Here is a 17,621-nt window from a genome sequence, read left to right as displayed (position 1 = left end):
TGATACTGAAAATTAATTGAATAAAAAAGGAAGCATCTCTGAAGGCATATTCTCCTCACCTCAAATTAGGGGAGAAACTCTGGGGACAGAAATGGGAAGAGAGAGAGTGTGTGTGATTTTGACTCCAAAAATGCAAAATTTTACTTGAGTTCTGGCGTGAGTGAGAGAGCTGGTGACAAGGTTGGTGGGGTCCACAGTGGGCCTTTTTTTCTAGAGAGAGCAAATCAAGTTTATTTGCACAAACTCTTTCGTCCTTCCTACATTTCATTACGTAAATCTCTATAAATATCACTCTCTTGAGAGCTTATGGATCTCATCCCTCTCTGAAAACTCCTCTGTCTCTAATCTTTCTGATCGTTGTTTTCTTCCCCAAATCTCACTTTTACGTACATCTTCTTTCGGACAACCAGATTCAGGTACTCCATTATATATTACTCTACTTGATTTTCTCTTTCTGGGTCCCAAAGGATCATCAGTTTACACTATAGCCATGTCTTTTTCATACGAAGTTAGTTCCATTGAGCTACACACACAAACACACACTCTCTAGATGGGGTTGTTAACTTCCTAATCATCTATTTTGTAGGCCCTTTTTTCCTGGGTCGTAAATCGTAATCGTAATTTGTGGTTTTTCTGATAGGTTCAATTCCGTGATTGTTGGAGACTTTTTTTTTTTTTTTTTTAGGGTTTTGCGAGTTGGAGCTCACCTGGGGAGGCTGAGAGCTAAGTAATGGCGAATAGGAATTTAGAGAAATTGGCGTCCATCGACGCCCAATTGAGGCTTTTGGTGCCTGCGAAAGTTTCTGAGGATGACAAGCTCGTAGAATACGATGCTTTGCTGTTGGATCGATTTCTTGATATTCTTCAGGATTTGCACGGGGAGGATCTTAGGGAAACGGTATGTATACGGTTTAGAATACAAATTTTGGATCATAATTTCATAAGCTTTTGAAAAAAATTAATGTTTTAATTCACATTGCTTGATGTCCATAGTATCTGAACTTGACTTTGATGTTAGTGTTGAGAATACAATTATGTATTGTTGAATTCTTGATGCTCTTTGCGGTTTTGGGTACTGAGTTTGGCACATTGGTTATTTTTGTGGTATTTTTACATCATGATTAGAAGGTACTTTTTTATATCAATTTTCAATTAAATGCTTACTGATTCATGTGAAATTTCACTTGATAAGTTCAAATGTACAATCAAATTATAGATCTTGATTTGACTCTGTATTGGAGGAGTCACCTGTCTGCACCATTACTGTTGTTTAGGTAACTTTAAGTTCACGTTGGAGAAGGTAACAAATGTACAATTTGGAAGTTCATAGATCCTCAGATTGGTCTCTAAACGTAGAAGGCAATTTGCAAGGATCATTGTGTCTTAATGTTTTTGTGATGTATATACTTCGATCAAGTGCCGAATTAAATGAATAGTTTGTCTGTTTTGTGTCTCTAGGTTCAAGAGTGTTATGAGCTTTCTGCTGAGTATGAAGGAAAGCATGATCCCCAGAAGCTGGAGGAGCTGGGAAGTGTATTGACAAGTTTGGATCCAGGGGATTCCATTGTCATTGCTAAATCGTTCTCAAACATGCTTACCCTCGCCAACTTGGCAGAGGAGGTTCAGATTGCATACCGTCGACGGATCAAGTTGAAGAAAAAGGGGGATTTTGTTGATGAGAACTCTGCAACAACTGAATCGGACATTGAGGAAACTCTCAAGAGACTTGTGGTGCAACTGAAGAAGTCTCCTGAAGAAGTTTTTGATGCTCTGAAGAATCAGACTGTAGATCTGGTCTTCACTGCTCACCCTACCCAATCAGTTCGTAGATCTTTGCTTCAAAAGCATGGAAGGTTTGTATTCCAAGTACTGATTGGTTTTGGGTGTTTTAGAATGCTTACAGTAGATCGGGCTTTATTCTATTGTCTTGATTCTATGAAGTCTTCTTCATTTCTTAAGTTCTTAATGTATCTTTCTATTCTTTTCCTTCTCTTAACCTTTCCCATTTTATTTATTTTCAGAATACGAAATTGTTTAGCTCAGTTATATGCCAAAGACATCACTCCTGACGATAAGCAGGAACTTGATGAAGCTCTTCAGAGGGAGGTAAGTCCCACTGTTTAACGTAGCAGTCTATCTTCCATTTGTTGGAATTTTCAATACATTATTTTTTATTTGCTTAACATGTGGATCTTAATTATTTATTTATTTATTTATTTTTATCATTATTTTTGTGTGTGGTATGTTTGGAGAAGTTGGGGAAGGGCGTAGTTTTTTTGAGTAGCTCTGGACAATCACCAATCCTACCTTCCCTCCTCTAGCATGCAACTCTCTCCCTCTCACACACACACACACACACACACACACACACACACACACACGAACACACACATGTTTTCATATTTTATTAGAAGTATCATACTAAAAGATGCCTGTCACCTCTAACATGAATGTCTATTGAAAAATGATGGAGCCCAAATGTTCTGTTTTTAGGTTTAGGTAGAAATTATTTGGTATTCATAACTGGTATACTCTAAAGAATAAGTGTACCCTTTGACATGGCTGAATGTTACGAAAAGGGTGAAAAATATATTTTAATATTTTACCTATAGTTTTCGGTGGAATTGATGTGGCAAGCCAACCGTTCCGGGTTGTGATTTCTGTCACCATGGAGATATTAGAAAAATAATAATTCTGTTGTGTCAATTTTCTTTTTACACTTCAATATCTATGAAGTGATACTTCTGACTAGGATTTTGATTTCTTAACTTCATGGCACTCGTGCCAGCTTTTCTAGTTATGGGCTGTGTACAAGTTTCAATATTGATATAGAAGGGCTTCTTTTGTATTTAAATTTTTTATTTTAAAACAGCAGCCAGGATCTAAAAACTTCTATAAAAAAATAGTTCAAAGTTGTATATATCGTGACATAGCCCTACCATATGTATATATTTTTGTATTTATGTTTTTATATTTGAAGTCTGGCATGTTTTTGTATGTAAATTACATTTCTTTCCTCTTTTGATATTCTGACGATTGTAGTGACAACCAGACTGGTAAAATTTGGTTTCTTTGATTAAATATATATATCCTGAACCCTTGGATTGTCTAATTGTCACATCACTGGAAACATTCAACTGGTTAAGGGTCCAAGGCTGGTTTTCCCAATGACAATGGAGGTGCATTTATATAATGCCTCTCTTCATTAAAGCATCAAATTTCAAAATTACCCCTTTTTTCATCATGTCGTTTCATCAACAACATTTGACTTTCAAACTTTCAACGTTTAACTCTGGTTACACATCAACAAGTGACACGCATTTTCATATTGCTCCTCTTCGTTAAAGCATCAATTTCAATATTTCGCTTTCATTTATTGTACCATGCCGTCGACATTATTTTCTCTTTCAGCACTAAAGAAGTGATGCCTTCGTAGACCAGGTGTAACCAGAGTCAGCAGTTCATATTTATGCTTTCCTTGCCGTTTTCTATTGTTGCTAAATATATATACACACACACACACACATATCAAGGGTGTTGAAATCGGGATTGTGTTTGGATCATTGGAAGGCGTTAGGAGAGGATCACGGGATTCGGTTGAATTTGATGTTTTGAAGCAGTATTTCAAAGCAAAAAAAATTCCTTTTGTCCATTGTATATTATAGCAAAATAACCAACCAAAAGAAAAATAAAGAGAAGGAAGTAACCGAATGTCAAGCTTATTTAGTCAAAATGAACAATCGGATGGTTTTACCAAAAGAAAAATCAAGAAAAGGAAAGAACATAATGTCAAGCTTATTTAATCTAAACGAAGAATCGGATGGTTATACCAAAAGAAAAATAGTGTGAAGGAAAGAACAGATTGTCAAGCTTATTTAGTCAAAACGAAGAATCAGATAGTCTAAATTAGTTGTTGAAACATATGACTAATCTATTACTGTGCAAAAAAAAGCATATGACTAAACTGAAGCAAATTAGTAGTCATTGTAAAGTCGAATTATGAAGTAAATTTTGATAATAATTGTCTTGTTTAAAATTTTAAGTGGGTTTCGTTTTCCTTTTTATACTACTTAGGTCTCGAACCCTATTTTACATTAAATAAGATAAGAATAATTTACAAGGCAATATAACAGATTCTGGTGTCAACTGAAGATCCCACAACTTTTACTATCTTAAAAGGATTCTTCGAGGATCCTCTTGGAATTTTGGTAGAATCTTTATCAGTTCAGTACTTTTAGATCTTAAGATCGTAGGATTGAAAGATTTGGATCGGCATTTAAAAGCCATAATATATAAGAAGCCATATATGATGTGTGCGCATTCATGTCGTTATGATAAAAAATATTTATATTTAAAAGACTCATTTTCCCTGTATAATCATCCTTTAGCTTAGTTATGGTGCACGTGAAATAATAGTTTGCTGATAACAGCATTTTCTTTGTATATATATGATGATGAAATGTCAAATGTGTGAAATCAGTTGTCAATCAAAATACTAAACGTAATCTCTGTTGCAAGATTTATATCCAGCACAGCTTATGCTTAAATGGTAAAATTGGCATTGTTATCATTTACAATAGAACCTGCAGATTTCCTGTGTTTTCACCGATATATCTTTGATGGTTAAATGTTAAATGCCAAATGTTTGAATATGGATATTAATCGTCAGTCGAAGTAGTAAACCAAATTTTTGTAGACATATAAAGCTTATGCTTATTCGGAAAGATGGCCTTTTAATCATTTACAATGGAAACTAGTCATTCTTCTTATATTTTTACTGACCTTTTGTTAATTTCATAAATAACGTTTCTATTATACTTCTATGATATGTATAATTGTATATATCTACTTATTTTCACAAGATGTACATGAACTTGATCAATTTTTGTCCCATATTGGTTTTGACCTGTCATGACCCTCCCTGTCTGCTTTGCACTCTCTCTGTCCTCATAGTTTTCAGAATGTGTCTGCATAGTTAGGAGGTGTCCACACGGAAAAGTGCCAATAACCTCTCCCCCCGGCGACGTGGGACGTCACAATCACCCCCTCTTGGGACCTAGCGTCTGCGCTGGCCTGACCCGCATGGGGTTGTCCACACTACCTCATTTCCAACTGGGAATTGGCTCTGATACCATTTGTCACGATCCACCTACACCATGTAGATATTTTCCGCTTTGCACACTCTCCGTGCTCACGGTTTTCAAAACACTACACAGTTAGGAGGTGTTCTCACATATAAGTGCCAACAATCTCTCCCCCCAAGCAATGTGGGACATCACATGACCTTTGATTGCCATAAAACCTTGTAGAAGTAGATTTATTTTGCATTTGACCTGTTCACCTTAGTTGCTTTCGTGCTGGCTTACACAGGGCAGTTTTTATATGTGTGAACTTTTAATAATGTTTTTCTTAGCTTAAAATGAAATTTACCATTTGAAGATTACCTAAAAACTAACATCTGGGCTGGATTTGCTATATTATTGATTTTTAAATTTTTTTTTTTCTTTTTTCCTTCATATTTTTGATGCAGATTCAAGCTGCCTTCCGTACAGATGAGATCCGGAGGACTCCTCCGACCCCACAAGATGAAATGCGAGCAGGAATGAGCTACTTTCATGAAACAATTTGGAAGGGTGTTCCTAAATTTTTACGCCGTGTTGACACAGCTCTTAAGAACATTGGGATAAATGAACGTGTTCCCTACAATGCCCCTCTTATTCAATTCTCTTCTTGGATGGGTGGTGACCGTGATGGTATGCGACTTTGTCCATTTGAACTGCATATTTTAGATTATAAAAAAATAAGAAGAAGAAGAAGAAGCTGAAATAGCTTAAGAATGGAGGGAAACACACAATTAAAGTATTGATTATTTTTCAATGTATCCTGAAATTAAAAAAGAAAAAGGATAAAAACTTGTATTGTTGCTTTCACTGGTTATGCTTTTTTAAGGATTTCATTGTATTGCTACCAGGAAAAAAGGTTCCATCCTATGTGGTTATTAGCAATTCTTGAAAACAAATCTCTCTGTGTCTCTCTGTCTCAACATCTTGTTGACATCAAATGCAGGTAATCCAAGGGTAACTCCTGAGGTCACAAGGGACGTTTGCTTGTTGGCCAGAATGATGGCTGCTAACTTGTACTATTCCGAGATAGAAGATCTCATGTTTGAGGTATTCACATTTACAAAAGAAAAATAAGCTACATCTGCATTTTTATATCTTATGAGTGCCTCCATTTCTTTTGTGCTATGTTATTATTATTGTTTTACCAACATTTGTATTTTTTCTTGCCAGTTGTCTATGTGGCGTTGCAATGACGAGCTTCGAGTTCGAGCGGATGAACTCTACAGATCCTCGAGGAGAGATGCCAAACACTACATAGGTAATTAGTGTACTACTTCCAAGGATCATTCTTTCCAATTTCTAAGTTCTTCGCGGACAACTCTGTTCGTGAAGAAGTAGAGTTTGAGAAACTAAAGCAGAATTCAGCTGTTGCTTTGAAACATCTTTAATGTGTATTTCATTATAAAGAAATGCAGGCTATTGATAAATAAATGCTGTTTGGTTTGTGAAGCTCTAATTTTGAAAATGGTTATTCTCAAAAACTGCATGGAAAGAGAAACATACAAAATTGCACAAGCCTCTCTCTCTCTCTCATTTAGTCATGACTCTTCCTGATGCAGAGTTCTGGAAACAAGTTCCTCCAAGTGAACCTTATCGTGTTATTCTTGGTGATGTGCGGGATAAGCTCTATCAGACACGTGAACGTTCTCGTCATATGTTAGCCCATGGGATCTCTGACATTCCTGAGGAGGCAACTTTCACCAATGTTGAGCAGGTGTCTGCACTACTTCCAGTTTTATCTATTTTCTTGTGACCTTTTAAAGAGATCTAAAACTGAATTGTGAACCCCCACCTGTTTCTCACTCTATCAATGTCTACTTTAATTTTTCAACTCAAACTTAATTCAAGCCATAACTATTTGTAATTGGCTTGTTCATTCTCTTTGCCACATCTATCTATGGGTGTATGCGTGCTCATGGCTTCTGTGCATTTATGCGGATCAAGTACTGACTAGGGTTATTATCTTTTTGGTCTACAGCTCTCAATAAATTATCATAAAAAACTATGAAATTTTCTTCCCCCCCCCCCCCCCCCCCCGCCCCAAAAAAAAAAAAAAAACTATTTGTTACTAATTGGATTCACTGCTAAATGGGTTGTACCTTTTTTTGTAGTTTTTGGAACCTCTCGAACTTTGCTACCGATCTCTTTGTGCTTGTGGGGACCGGCCCATTGCTGATGGAAGTCTTCTTGATTTTCTAAGGCAAGTTTCTACCTTTGGGCTCTCACTTGTGCGACTTGATATTAGGCAAGAGTCAGACCGGCACACCGATGTTATGGATGCCATTACCAAGCATTTGGAGATTGGTTCCTACCGAGAATGGTCTGAAGAACGCCGGCAGGAATGGCTTTTATCTGAACTCAGTGGCAAGCGCCCGTTGTTTGGTCCCGATCTTCCAAAAACTGAAGAAATTGCCGATGTTTTGGACACGTTCCATGTCTTAGCAGAACTCCCAGCAGACTGCTTTGGAGCTTACATCATCTCAATGGCTACTGCACCATCTGATGTGCTTGCCGTTGAGCTTCTGCAACGTGAATGCCATGTGAAGCAACCAATAAGAGTAGTTCCGTTGTTTGAGAAACTTGCTGATCTAGATGCTGCTCCTGCTGCTGTTGCTCGGCTTTTCTCGATTGACTGGTACAAAAACCGTATTAATGGTAAGCAAGAAGTCATGATTGGTTACTCTGATTCTGGTAAAGATGCTGGGCGGCTTTCAGCAGCATGGCAATTGTACAAGTCTCAAGAGGAGCTTATAAAAGTTGCAAAGCAATATGGTGTGAAGCTTACTATGTTCCATGGTCGAGGAGGGACTGTTGGCAGAGGAGGTGGCCCCACACATCTTGCTATATTATCACAACCGCCTGATACAGTTCATGGATCACTCCGTGTTACAGTTCAGGGTGAAGTTATCGAACAATCTTTTGGGGAGGAACACTTGTGCTTTAGAACCCTACAACGTTTCTCAGCTGCCACACTTGAGCACGGGATGCATCCCCCAGTTTCCCCAAAACCAGAATGGCGTGTACTTATGGACGAAATTGCTGTTGTTGCCACAGAGGAATACCGTTCAATAGTTTTTAACGAACCCCGATTTGTTGAGTACTTCCGCCTTGTAAGTGTTTCCCCAAAACCATGCTTCACTCTGGCTTTTTTTTTAATTTATTTTTATTTATTTGTTTATTTATTTATTTATCAAAGTGATAACCATTCTTTCCATCATTGTTGCAGGCCACACCAGAGTTAGAGTATGGTCGGATGAATATTGGAAGCCGTCCATCAAAACGAAAGCCAAGTGGGGGCATTGAATCACTGCGTGCAATCCCGTGGATTTTTGCATGGACTCAAACCAGGTTTCATCTCCCAGTATGGCTTGGCTTTGGTGCAGCGTTCAAACATGCCCTTCAGAAGGACATTAGAAATCTCCATATGCTACAGGAAATGTACAATGAATGGCCATTCTTTAGGGTGACCATCGATTTAATAGAAATGGTGTTTGCCAAGGGGGACCCTGGTATCGCTGCCTTGTTCGACAAGCTCCTTGTTTCAGAAGAGTTGTGGTCATTTGGAGAGCGTTTGAGGGTCAATTATGAAGAAACAAAGAGCCTTCTGCTCCAGGTAAATAAATTTGCTGTGACATTTCTGAAAATATTGAACTGGACCCAATTTTCTCAGCACTTTATTGTTGAGAAATAGGAAAGAAATGTATATTTGATAGATGTCATCATGGTGCTGATTGAAATTAAAATAATGGTATTTTTTCATCCTGTTTTGATAGATTGCTGGACACAAGGATCTTCTGGAAGGAGATCCATATTTGAAACAACGACTCCGCCTACGTGATTCCTATATCACAACGCTTAATGTGTGCCAAGCCTACACACTCAAACGTATTCGTGACCCGAACTATCACGTCACGTTGCGTCCTCACATCTCCAAGGAATATATGGAATCCAGCAATGGCAATGCTGCTAATGAACTTGTGAAGTTGAACCCAACGAGCGAGTATGCCCCTGGTTTGGAAGACACCCTCATCTTGACCATGAAGGGTATTGCTGCAGGGATGCAAAACACCGGTTAAAGCTTATATATATATTTTGCTTATGTTTTTTACCTCGGTTTTTTTTTTTCCTAATGAGATGGGGTTCTGCTCGTCAAAGTATATATGACGCGCGCAGGAGTTAATTATGTTTTCTTTATCTATCTCACCTGGGAACTTTAAATTATCTTGTCACTGGAACCTTCAATTTCATATTGCTGTGCTCTCTAATGCAAGAACTGGTGGTGGTGGCTATATTGTCATTTTCACAAGAATGGAACTGATTGTTGTGCTTTTACATCGATGGTGTTATTGGTGTTTTCTCTAACACAACATTCTGACGTGTTATTCACTTGTGAGTGGCATGTAAACGACGACATGTGTGTTTGATGTGCCTGATTTTCATTGGGATAAACTTGACACTCCTAAACTTTCAAGGATATTTTGAACCATTTCCTGGAGCTTCTCAGTTTGAAACCACTGAACTCAAACCTGTCTTATATGATTTGCACTATAACGAACCTTATTCACTGGGGTGTGGTGGTCTATTAATTGATGAAGGGTGTTTATGTTTAATAAAACACTGAACCAAGCAGTTTTCTGATAACTTTTCAGAGAAAACTGTTGTAAGAGTTACAAATTTTTTTGTCCTCTCTTGTTTTTAATTTTAAAAAATTTTCAAATAAATTATTATTATTATTATTATTATTTCTTTCAAAAGATTAATGTAAAATTTTCAACATAGTTAATCAAGAATTCTTGATCTGCCAAAAAAGTCTTTAATGGTCTACGGTACATGTTTAGCTAGTGTTGACTGAAACTTCCAAGCAGGAGTTTCCTCACATGAAACTTCTATACAATTTTTACTAAATCAAGAGGATAGAAATTCCATAAATTACATTCCTAGACTACACAAAAAGACATAAGTATCATTACTATTAAGTTGAATACAAATCAAAATATGCTTTTATTATTATTATTATTATTATTTTTTATTAGAAGTCTTGCTTTTCTTTTGGTTGTTCTCAATCAGACTCGTGCCTTTGCTTTCACACTTGTAAGTTTTTATTTTATTTATTTATTTTTATTTTTTTTTATCAATGAAATAAAACAAACTACCAAATAAGTTATGAATGTCGCTTTGCATGTCGGATTTAGCACATATAAAACACAAACCCAACAAAAACTTCCGTACTACCACATTTGATGGTGAGTGACGTTGCTGTCTCGTGTTTCGTGACATCAATTTGTAACATTGATGTATCTTTCAATTTGCAACATTGATTATTTTAATGCTAATAGTACCGCGGCAAAATAGATGATTTTAATGCTAACCATCAACTAAAAATAGATGATTTTACCTTCAGTAATCCTGTACCTTTTGAGTCCTGCTATTTTTTCGGACAAGTAAAACCTAACCATTTTACCGAGCCTGTATGACTATCTTTAAATATAATGGGACATATTTTAAAATAAATTTAAAAAATTATAATACATTTTCTAAGTTTCATCTTAATATAACAACTTTGTTGGGGATTAAAGTTTCAATCACCATCTATATCAAATTATATATGTGTTATATATATATACACATCATATTGTATCTTTCTGAGAATTGTTGAGATACTTAAGATGCATCTCTTATATATAAGTAAATTGTGTATCCCTCTTAATATATAAAAATTTGTGTCTTTGATCATTAATATTTATCTATTACTTTGATAGGCATTTGTTTATTGCTATATTGATCAAACTAATGATCTATGTGACTCCCATACACAAAAACAAAGACGATTTTAAAGAAAAATTGTAAAGCATTGAAAAATTGTAAAATATTATAGTTTTTATTCTATATTTTGTACGAATCAAATTCTTATATTTGAGTACCATGAAAGTTATGAAAACCAAAAAGAAGATGATACAGTTATGGAAGGCTAGAAAAATAAGGATAGGATATGGAAAGCTGGAAAAATAAGGAAAGTGAAATGGACGCGCTTTATGGAAACAAACAAGAATAGTAAAGATACTTATTTAAATTGCAATTTTAGAATAACAGTTATATTTTTATCAATGTCCGTGTTAAGTCAAGATATTAAAGTCGTTAATAATATCATTTTTTATAATTTTATGTCATTTTGTCTATGAACCACAAATTTAGCAACAAATTATTATTATTATTATTTTTTGTATATTTTAGAAAAAAAATTTCCCATTCAGATTCTCAATAATTATATAGTATTTACATTAAGATCAACGGAATCAGTAATTTTATATAGTCACGTATTTAATTATATCACGTAAGTAAGAGAAATGCTATAATTTTTTTTTTTCAAAGAATAATTATACTTTAACTGAATTTTATTTTATTTTTTTGAAATTTCAAGCCACTGATATAAATAAAATAAATAATTACAAGGAGTTCGGCCAGAAGTACAACAACAGGCAAAAAAAAAAAAAAAAACAGAAGCTCAAACAAAGAGCTAAACGAATACAAAAGAGGCCCATTAATAAAATCCCAATTCAGGTCCAAAACTAAAAACCAACATTAACGCCAATAAAATCGTTAATGGTAGTTATCAGTCAAACAAAGCAAACCTTTTATCATATAAGCCGGAGAAGATGCAGTGGAGATGCTCAATCCGGCGAGATATTATTCGTTGCAACCGAGACTACTTTAACCAAATTCAAAGAGCACCAATTGGAGAGCCCAACACGGGTCTACCACGATTCAGCTAATATCACTATTGTCAAAAGGTCAAAATTTTAGGCTGATTTGGCTCAACCCTAACACACGGTGGGTCCCATCAAACATAAATGGCAAGTTGAAAGAAGAAAAAAAAAAAGGACCAGTTGGTCTACACGTGGCGGGCAATGGGTGGCCAGTCATTTCGGCTGTGTTCTTGGACCGTTAGATAAGGGTCCCTCGCGACAAAGTCGATGTATTACACCGCGGCAAAATTAGCCACCAAACTACTTTCATATTTTTCTCCTCCTTTACCTTTCTCTTTCTCTCTCTTCTTACCTTTCCCTTCTCTCTCATCCTTGAACTAGAGAGAGAAAGTTACTCAGATCAGCCAACAGTGCAGCATCCATGGCCTCCTCCAAAGACCGGGACACCTTCGTCTACGTCGCTAAGCTGGCCGAGCAAGCCGAACGTTACGACGGTTAGGGTTTCTCTCTCTCCCTCCTCTCTAGATCTGGAAATTCTGATCTCTGTTTTTATCATACAATATATAGCAATTAGGGTTTTTGTTTAACACATACATTGATGTATATGGATTCACGATTAGCGCAGAAATGGTTGATGCGATGAAGAAGGTAGCGAGGCTCGATGTGGAATTGACTGTCGAAGAGCGAAACTTGCTCTCCGTGGGGTACAAGAACGTGATCGGTGCTCGGAGAGCGGCGTGGAGGATCTTGTCGTCAATTGAGCAGAAGGAGGAGTCGAAGGGGAACGATGTGAATGCGAAGCGGATCAAGGAGTACAGGGGGAAAGTGGAGTCTGAGCTCTCGACCATTTGTAGTGACATTATGACTGTGATCGATGAGCATCTCATTCCTTCCAGTTCTGCTGGAGAGTCCACTGTTTTCTACTATAAAATGTGAGTAATCTCTCTCCTCTTATTTATACACAGAGAGAGATTTGTTTATACTGGATGTGGTAATTTTGTTTTGACCTTTGTGAGTTTTGATTGGTTACAGGAAAGGGGATTATTATCGGTATCTTGCAGAGTTCAAGGCTGGTAATGAGAAGAAAGAGGTTGCCGATCAGTCACTTAAGGCATACGAGGTATATACCTTTAAAGTCTTTTTGTCATCATGAGGTTGTATTATAGGCATCATAATGGCATTTTGGTACATCGATTCTTGCATATCAAGTTTTTGGAAACATGCAGTTTGTCACAGAATGCTAGTATGTATGACATGGTGCAAATCTGATTCCTGCCTTTGTCTCATCACTAATTTATCTTTATTATCATCACCCATAGTTTCTTATTTGCTAGTTGCATGTTTCGATCCATTCTTGTGTTTGGGTATTGGTTACACAGTTTGACTCTTTCTTTTTTGGCTTCAATTGTTGGAATTAATTATATGCTGCTTGGTTTAGAGTGCCTATGATTCATTGTCGTATGGAATGAACATATTTGACTTTGTGGAAATTAGATAAAATGTTTTTCACTCTAACTTCACAATATACAATGATGGATTTTGGGTTGGAATTTTTTTACATCTATGGGAATCCAATTATAATGCCCGAAATGCCTTTGGCAGGAGATCTTGTGTTTAAATAACTTTTTATTTGCACAATACATGCTTCTTAGTTCATATCCATAATGATTATCATCAAAGTGTGTTAAATAGGCATATATTTTTCTTTGTTCATGTTTCTTCTACACTATTGTATTCATCTAACTAAGCTTTTGGTTCTTGCTGTGTAACCCAAATTAAAAATTGTTAATCGCAATAGTCTATAGAAAACAAGTAGAATAGTTAATTTTTGTCTTGTTTCGCTCAGTACCTTGAGATGGTACAAGCAATAGGTGGTAAGCCATCTTAGATCATGCTTTGCAAAGGATGGTGTTATTGGCAGTTTCTATGGAGGCTAATGCTTTTGAATTTTGATGAATGATGAACTGAACCTGGCTGGATTCCTTAATTGTTGCTTTTTCTCGCCATTTGCTGAGCTTTTGTGAATTTGTAACCTTCCATGTGATTTTCAGTATTGAGAAGTGGAAATTAATTGTATGATGTTAGATTTCTGGATTTATCTGATAATGAACTGTTGCATAGTATCTAATTTTCTATCTATATCAACTTTGAGAGAGGTTTTTTCTTGCATTTGCATACATTCACATCCTGACTACCTGATGGATGTTTGTCCCCTTCCCGCGCTTTACTTTACAGTAACTGATTCCCGGTTCCATATATTAGCTTGTTGATTTGTGTAACCTGTTTTGCAGATGGCTTCTACTACTGCAGAGACTGATTTATCTCCAACTCATCCCATCCGATTGGGTTTGGCTTTAAATTTCTCCGTGTTCTATTATGAGATTATGAACTCACCTGAAAGGTATATTTAAACTGTCGTGTACTTGATTGCTGTGATGTCTGTTATGTGGAACTCATTTATGGTCGAACCTGATCTCTTGGCTAATTGATTGTATCCTAGGGCCTGCCACCTTGCGAAGCAAGCATTTGATGAAGCCATTTCTGAGCTGGATACCCTGAGTGAGGAATCTTACAAAGACAGTACATTAATTATGCAGCTTTTGAGGGACAACCTCACTTTGTGGACTTCTGACATCCCCGAGGATGGAGGTAATCTGTAAAATTCCTAATTATTAATATGATTTATAGACACGAATGAACCATTTGTCAACCAATTTCCCAACACTCGTGTAAGGCCCATACCAACTCGAGTTTAGAAATGTACGGCTGTGTTTTAGTAAATATTCTTCATTTTAGTTGGGTATACCTTCGCGCCGCACCATATTTTACCTCCCAATGAGTACTTTTAAAAGCAAAGGTACCCTTTAACTTATATATCAAGCCCAACCATGCGAGACCCTCGACCTGCAATAACTCTGATAATTGAAAATCAAAATGAAAGAAATTGCCAAACTCTTCTTCAACGAGAATGAGACATTAGGGTTCAGAGGACAAAGGAAAAGAAGAGCAGAGCAGAAGACCAAGGCAAAGCCCTTGAGGCCTTCTATATTTTTTTCACTGTAGGTATATATAGATAAAGAGAGAGAGGGAGAGAATAGACATTGTAAACCTTCTGCAACAGTGCTAATCTCCTCCTCTTCATTATTGAATGGATTTTTGTCAAAAATGAGAAAATTAGACTCCTGTATCTATTGAACTGGTTTTTAGAAGCATCACCCATCGTCATTATATTTACTAATAACCATCACTATAGTATTCAAAGTGATCTACGTTTTTATATGTGACGACCACTTACAATACCAATAGTTTTTGTGGCAGTGTGTTTGTAGTTTCATTGCAATTAATATACTTAAATATCAAATTCATCCTGAAGAACGCAACTCAACAAAACCTTTCCCCAACTATTAGGGGGGTCGGTTACATGAATCCTATTTCTCCATTCTTCTCTATTTGATGCCATAACTTTAGTCAAATCACATGTTGTCACATCTTTTCTTACTAACTCAAATCATGTTAGTTTTTGTCTTCTTCCCCTAGCATTACCCTTGGTGTGGAATAATAAATCCTAACAAGTCTTCTACTCCATCAGTTCATGTCTGGTTTTTATATCCCACCTCAACTTATTTATGTGCCTTTTGTATTCTCAACCACAATCTGACCTGTGGACAGATTAATTTGCATTAGCTTTGAGCAAACAGGTTGGTTTCGAGGTTTGTAATGAATGTTCCCATCCTTGGTTATATGTTCAAAGTAAATAAAGTTTCTATGTGCTCATATAATTATGCTTCCTTTATTTCATAGTCATTTCTAGGTGTGATTTCCCTTTTTTGGCTATTAACTTATTCTATGTTATTATTTAACTCTACAGAAGACAGGATGGAAACCTCTGGCAAAGGTGGTGGAGGTGAAGATGCTGAGGTGGGTTTTTCACCTTTATGTTATTTCTTTTTGGTACATTGAAAGAATTTCATTACTAATCCAAAACAAGACCTAGGGCCGTTCAATGTAACCTGATGTAATGCTGAATGAACTTTTACCAATTTATTTTTATCTAAATAATTCGATCATTGAGCTTTTGAACCTTTCTCAGAAACAGAAGTGCTTGTTTTCTTTCGTGTGCAGTGAAGTTGCTTGGAAGCCCACGTCTGTTGAAATGACTGGACTAGGGAAGGATGACATTGCCGTGTCAGTCGTCTTGTGTACTGTGTTTTAAGTTTCAATATGATTCAGAAGCTCTCTCTATTATTGTTCACTGTTGTTGTTACTGATGTATAATTGTAGATGTCTAGACAAAGCATCAGTGTTGTTTGTATTCATCAAGCTTTCTTTGCTCTGCTGTTTGTGGATAACATTGGTAGTGTTAATGCTGTATTAGGAAGTTTCATATTTTTCATGTTTCTCTTCAGTTTATTTCTAGTGGAAATGCAATATCGTTCAGGTTTATGTGGTTCCAGCAATTGGTTTATGTTTGCATTGCTATAGAGTTTTGTGACCAAGTGAACCTAGAGCTCTTACCAAACAACAGAGCTCTTATAAACATGAGCTTTTCTATCGGCTTATTCATTTAGACAAATTCCTCTTCTTCAGTATCAAAAATAAAATAATAATATGACCCTATTTTCTGCAAGGACATTGCTTTTATTTTATATTGCTGCTTAATTTTGTTTTGCATCTGCAATTATACCAACCTCGGTTGGAATGAGGCCTAAAGGAAGGAAGAGGAATGGAGGAAAGATGATAAATTGAGAGTAAGTATAACAAGATGGATGAGTCATTCCATTTTCCGTTCTTTCAAATTTGGGCAAAGAGAGGAAAGAAAAAAAAAAGTGGGATATTATAAAAGTTTTAAATAATAATATTATAATAGTGTAAACAATTTAAAGCTCCTTGTTTTTTTCTTCCTCATAATTAACACAGTAAGTTGGCTGATTTTTTTTTTTTTTTTGTTCCATCCAACCTAACAGAAAGATGAATGGATGTCTCATCCATCTTCCTTCCCTCCCATCCAAATTTTAGGAAAGGTAAATAGGATTATGATGTCAAGAGGGATTCACGTAGAATATTGACAAATTTTAAGAGAGAGGTAGGTTTAATTTGCATAAATTATTAGCTCTAAAAATTAGGTTGGTGTCGGACCTACTTCTCCATGGAAAGGAATCACACCGGCTTTGTACAAAAGGTGGTTGGTTATATTTAGTTGGTCACTTGATAGTTCAAGATTCTTAGATATTTTTCGTACAAACAAAACCAATATTCTTAGATATTTTTCATTTGACTCTAGAGAGTTAATGTGTCTGTACTCTGTAGACTATTACTGTATTAATGACTTTTTTGATTCATCCGATGGACTTCTAGAAATACTTTTCTGCAATGACTTTAGTGACTTGAATTTCTGGTGTAAGGTTGTAATTCGAACAAGTTGAACAGACAGAGAGATTAATCTAAACTTAATTCAGTTAACACCGTGTAGGTGCGTCACTTTAAACTCTTCAATTTTTGCCGAACATGGAGTGAGTTTTGGTTATCAAGTTTGAAACTGAAACCAGGTTGGATTTACAACACAACAATTTAAGGATTATTCTGTCTTTAAACAATCTTATGAAAAATAATCCAGTTAGGTTTGTATTAACAACTTTAAATTATTTACCCAAAAAAATATATATATATTTTACTATACTTAGCTGTCTGGATTAATTATTTTCAACTCAAACTATAGTACCAAAAATAAAAATAAAGTACCAACTAACAATTGTCTTGACCCCACCTTATTGAAAAATTATAAAAGAAAATTACA

At 35.9% G+C, this 17,621-nt stretch overlaps 2 protein-coding genes across 3 annotated transcripts; both read left to right on the top strand.

The window, feature by feature from the left end:
- The first annotated feature begins 255 nt into the window (after positions 1-255).
- On the top strand, positions 256-9,455 carry LOC132308608 (phosphoenolpyruvate carboxylase). 2 transcript variants are annotated; one of them, XM_059806733.1, is made up of 11 exons: positions 256-416; positions 686-898; positions 1,459-1,853; positions 2,022-2,106; positions 5,531-5,753; positions 6,067-6,170; positions 6,294-6,381; positions 6,683-6,837; positions 7,235-8,233; positions 8,350-8,736; positions 8,897-9,455. In XM_059806733.1, exons 2-11 carry the CDS (start codon positions 731-733, stop codon positions 9,197-9,199), a joined length of 2,907 nt encoding a protein of 968 aa, XP_059662716.1. In that variant the 5' UTR covers positions 256-416; positions 686-730; the 3' UTR covers positions 9,200-9,455. The 2 variants fall into 2 exon arrangements, with proteins under 2 accessions (XP_059662716.1, XP_059662717.1); XM_059806734.1 differs by having other exon boundaries at positions 641-898.
- Positions 9,456-12,119: 2,664 nt separating this feature from the next.
- Positions 12,120-16,268, top strand: LOC132308607 (14-3-3-like protein B). Its single transcript, XM_059806732.1, has 7 exons — positions 12,120-12,321; positions 12,453-12,759; positions 12,860-12,947; positions 14,119-14,228; positions 14,328-14,476; positions 15,696-15,745; positions 15,950-16,268. The coding sequence occupies exons 1-7, from the start codon at positions 12,249-12,251 to the stop codon at positions 15,950-15,952; spliced, it is 780 nt and encodes a 259-aa protein (XP_059662715.1). The 5' UTR covers positions 12,120-12,248; the 3' UTR covers positions 15,953-16,268.
- Positions 16,269-17,621: the final 1,353 nt, after the last annotated feature.

Source organism: Cornus florida, unplaced genomic scaffold, assembly GCF_030987335.1.
Source record: "Cornus florida cultivar Cherokee Brave unplaced genomic scaffold, ASM3098733v1 CherokeeBrave_3.0.0_Hap2_Chr05, whole genome shotgun sequence".
Classification (NCBI taxonomy): Eukaryota; Viridiplantae; Streptophyta; class Magnoliopsida; order Cornales; family Cornaceae; genus Cornus; species Cornus florida.
Note: the sequence above shows the minus strand (reverse complement) of the source record. Positions and strands in the feature narration are given on the sequence as shown.

What these genes read in the sequence shown, in the direction of transcription:
- LOC132308608 (XM_059806733.1), top strand. Translation starts at nt 731, where the DNA reads ATGGCGAATAGGAATTTAGAGAAATTGGCGTCCATCGACGCCCAATTG. An exon ending in TAGAAGATCTCATGTTTGAG is followed by an intron (nt 6,171 to 6,293) that starts GTATTCACATTT and finishes TTTTCTTGCCAG; the next exon opens with TTGTCTATGTGGCGTTGCAA. An exon ending in TTGTTGAGTACTTCCGCCTT is followed by an intron (nt 8,234 to 8,349) that starts GTAAGTGTTTCC and finishes TCATTGTTGCAG; the next exon opens with GCCACACCAGAGTTAGAGTA.
- LOC132308607 (XM_059806732.1), top strand. Translation starts at nt 12,249, where the DNA reads ATGGCCTCCTCCAAAGACCGGGACACCTTCGTCTACGTCGCTAAGCTG. An exon ending in ACTGTTTTCTACTATAAAAT is followed by an intron (nt 12,760 to 12,859) that starts GTGAGTAATCTC and finishes GATTGGTTACAG; the next exon opens with GAAAGGGGATTATTATCGGT. An exon ending in ATTATGAACTCACCTGAAAG is followed by an intron (nt 14,229 to 14,327) that starts GTATATTTAAAC and finishes ATTGTATCCTAG; the next exon opens with GGCCTGCCACCTTGCGAAGC.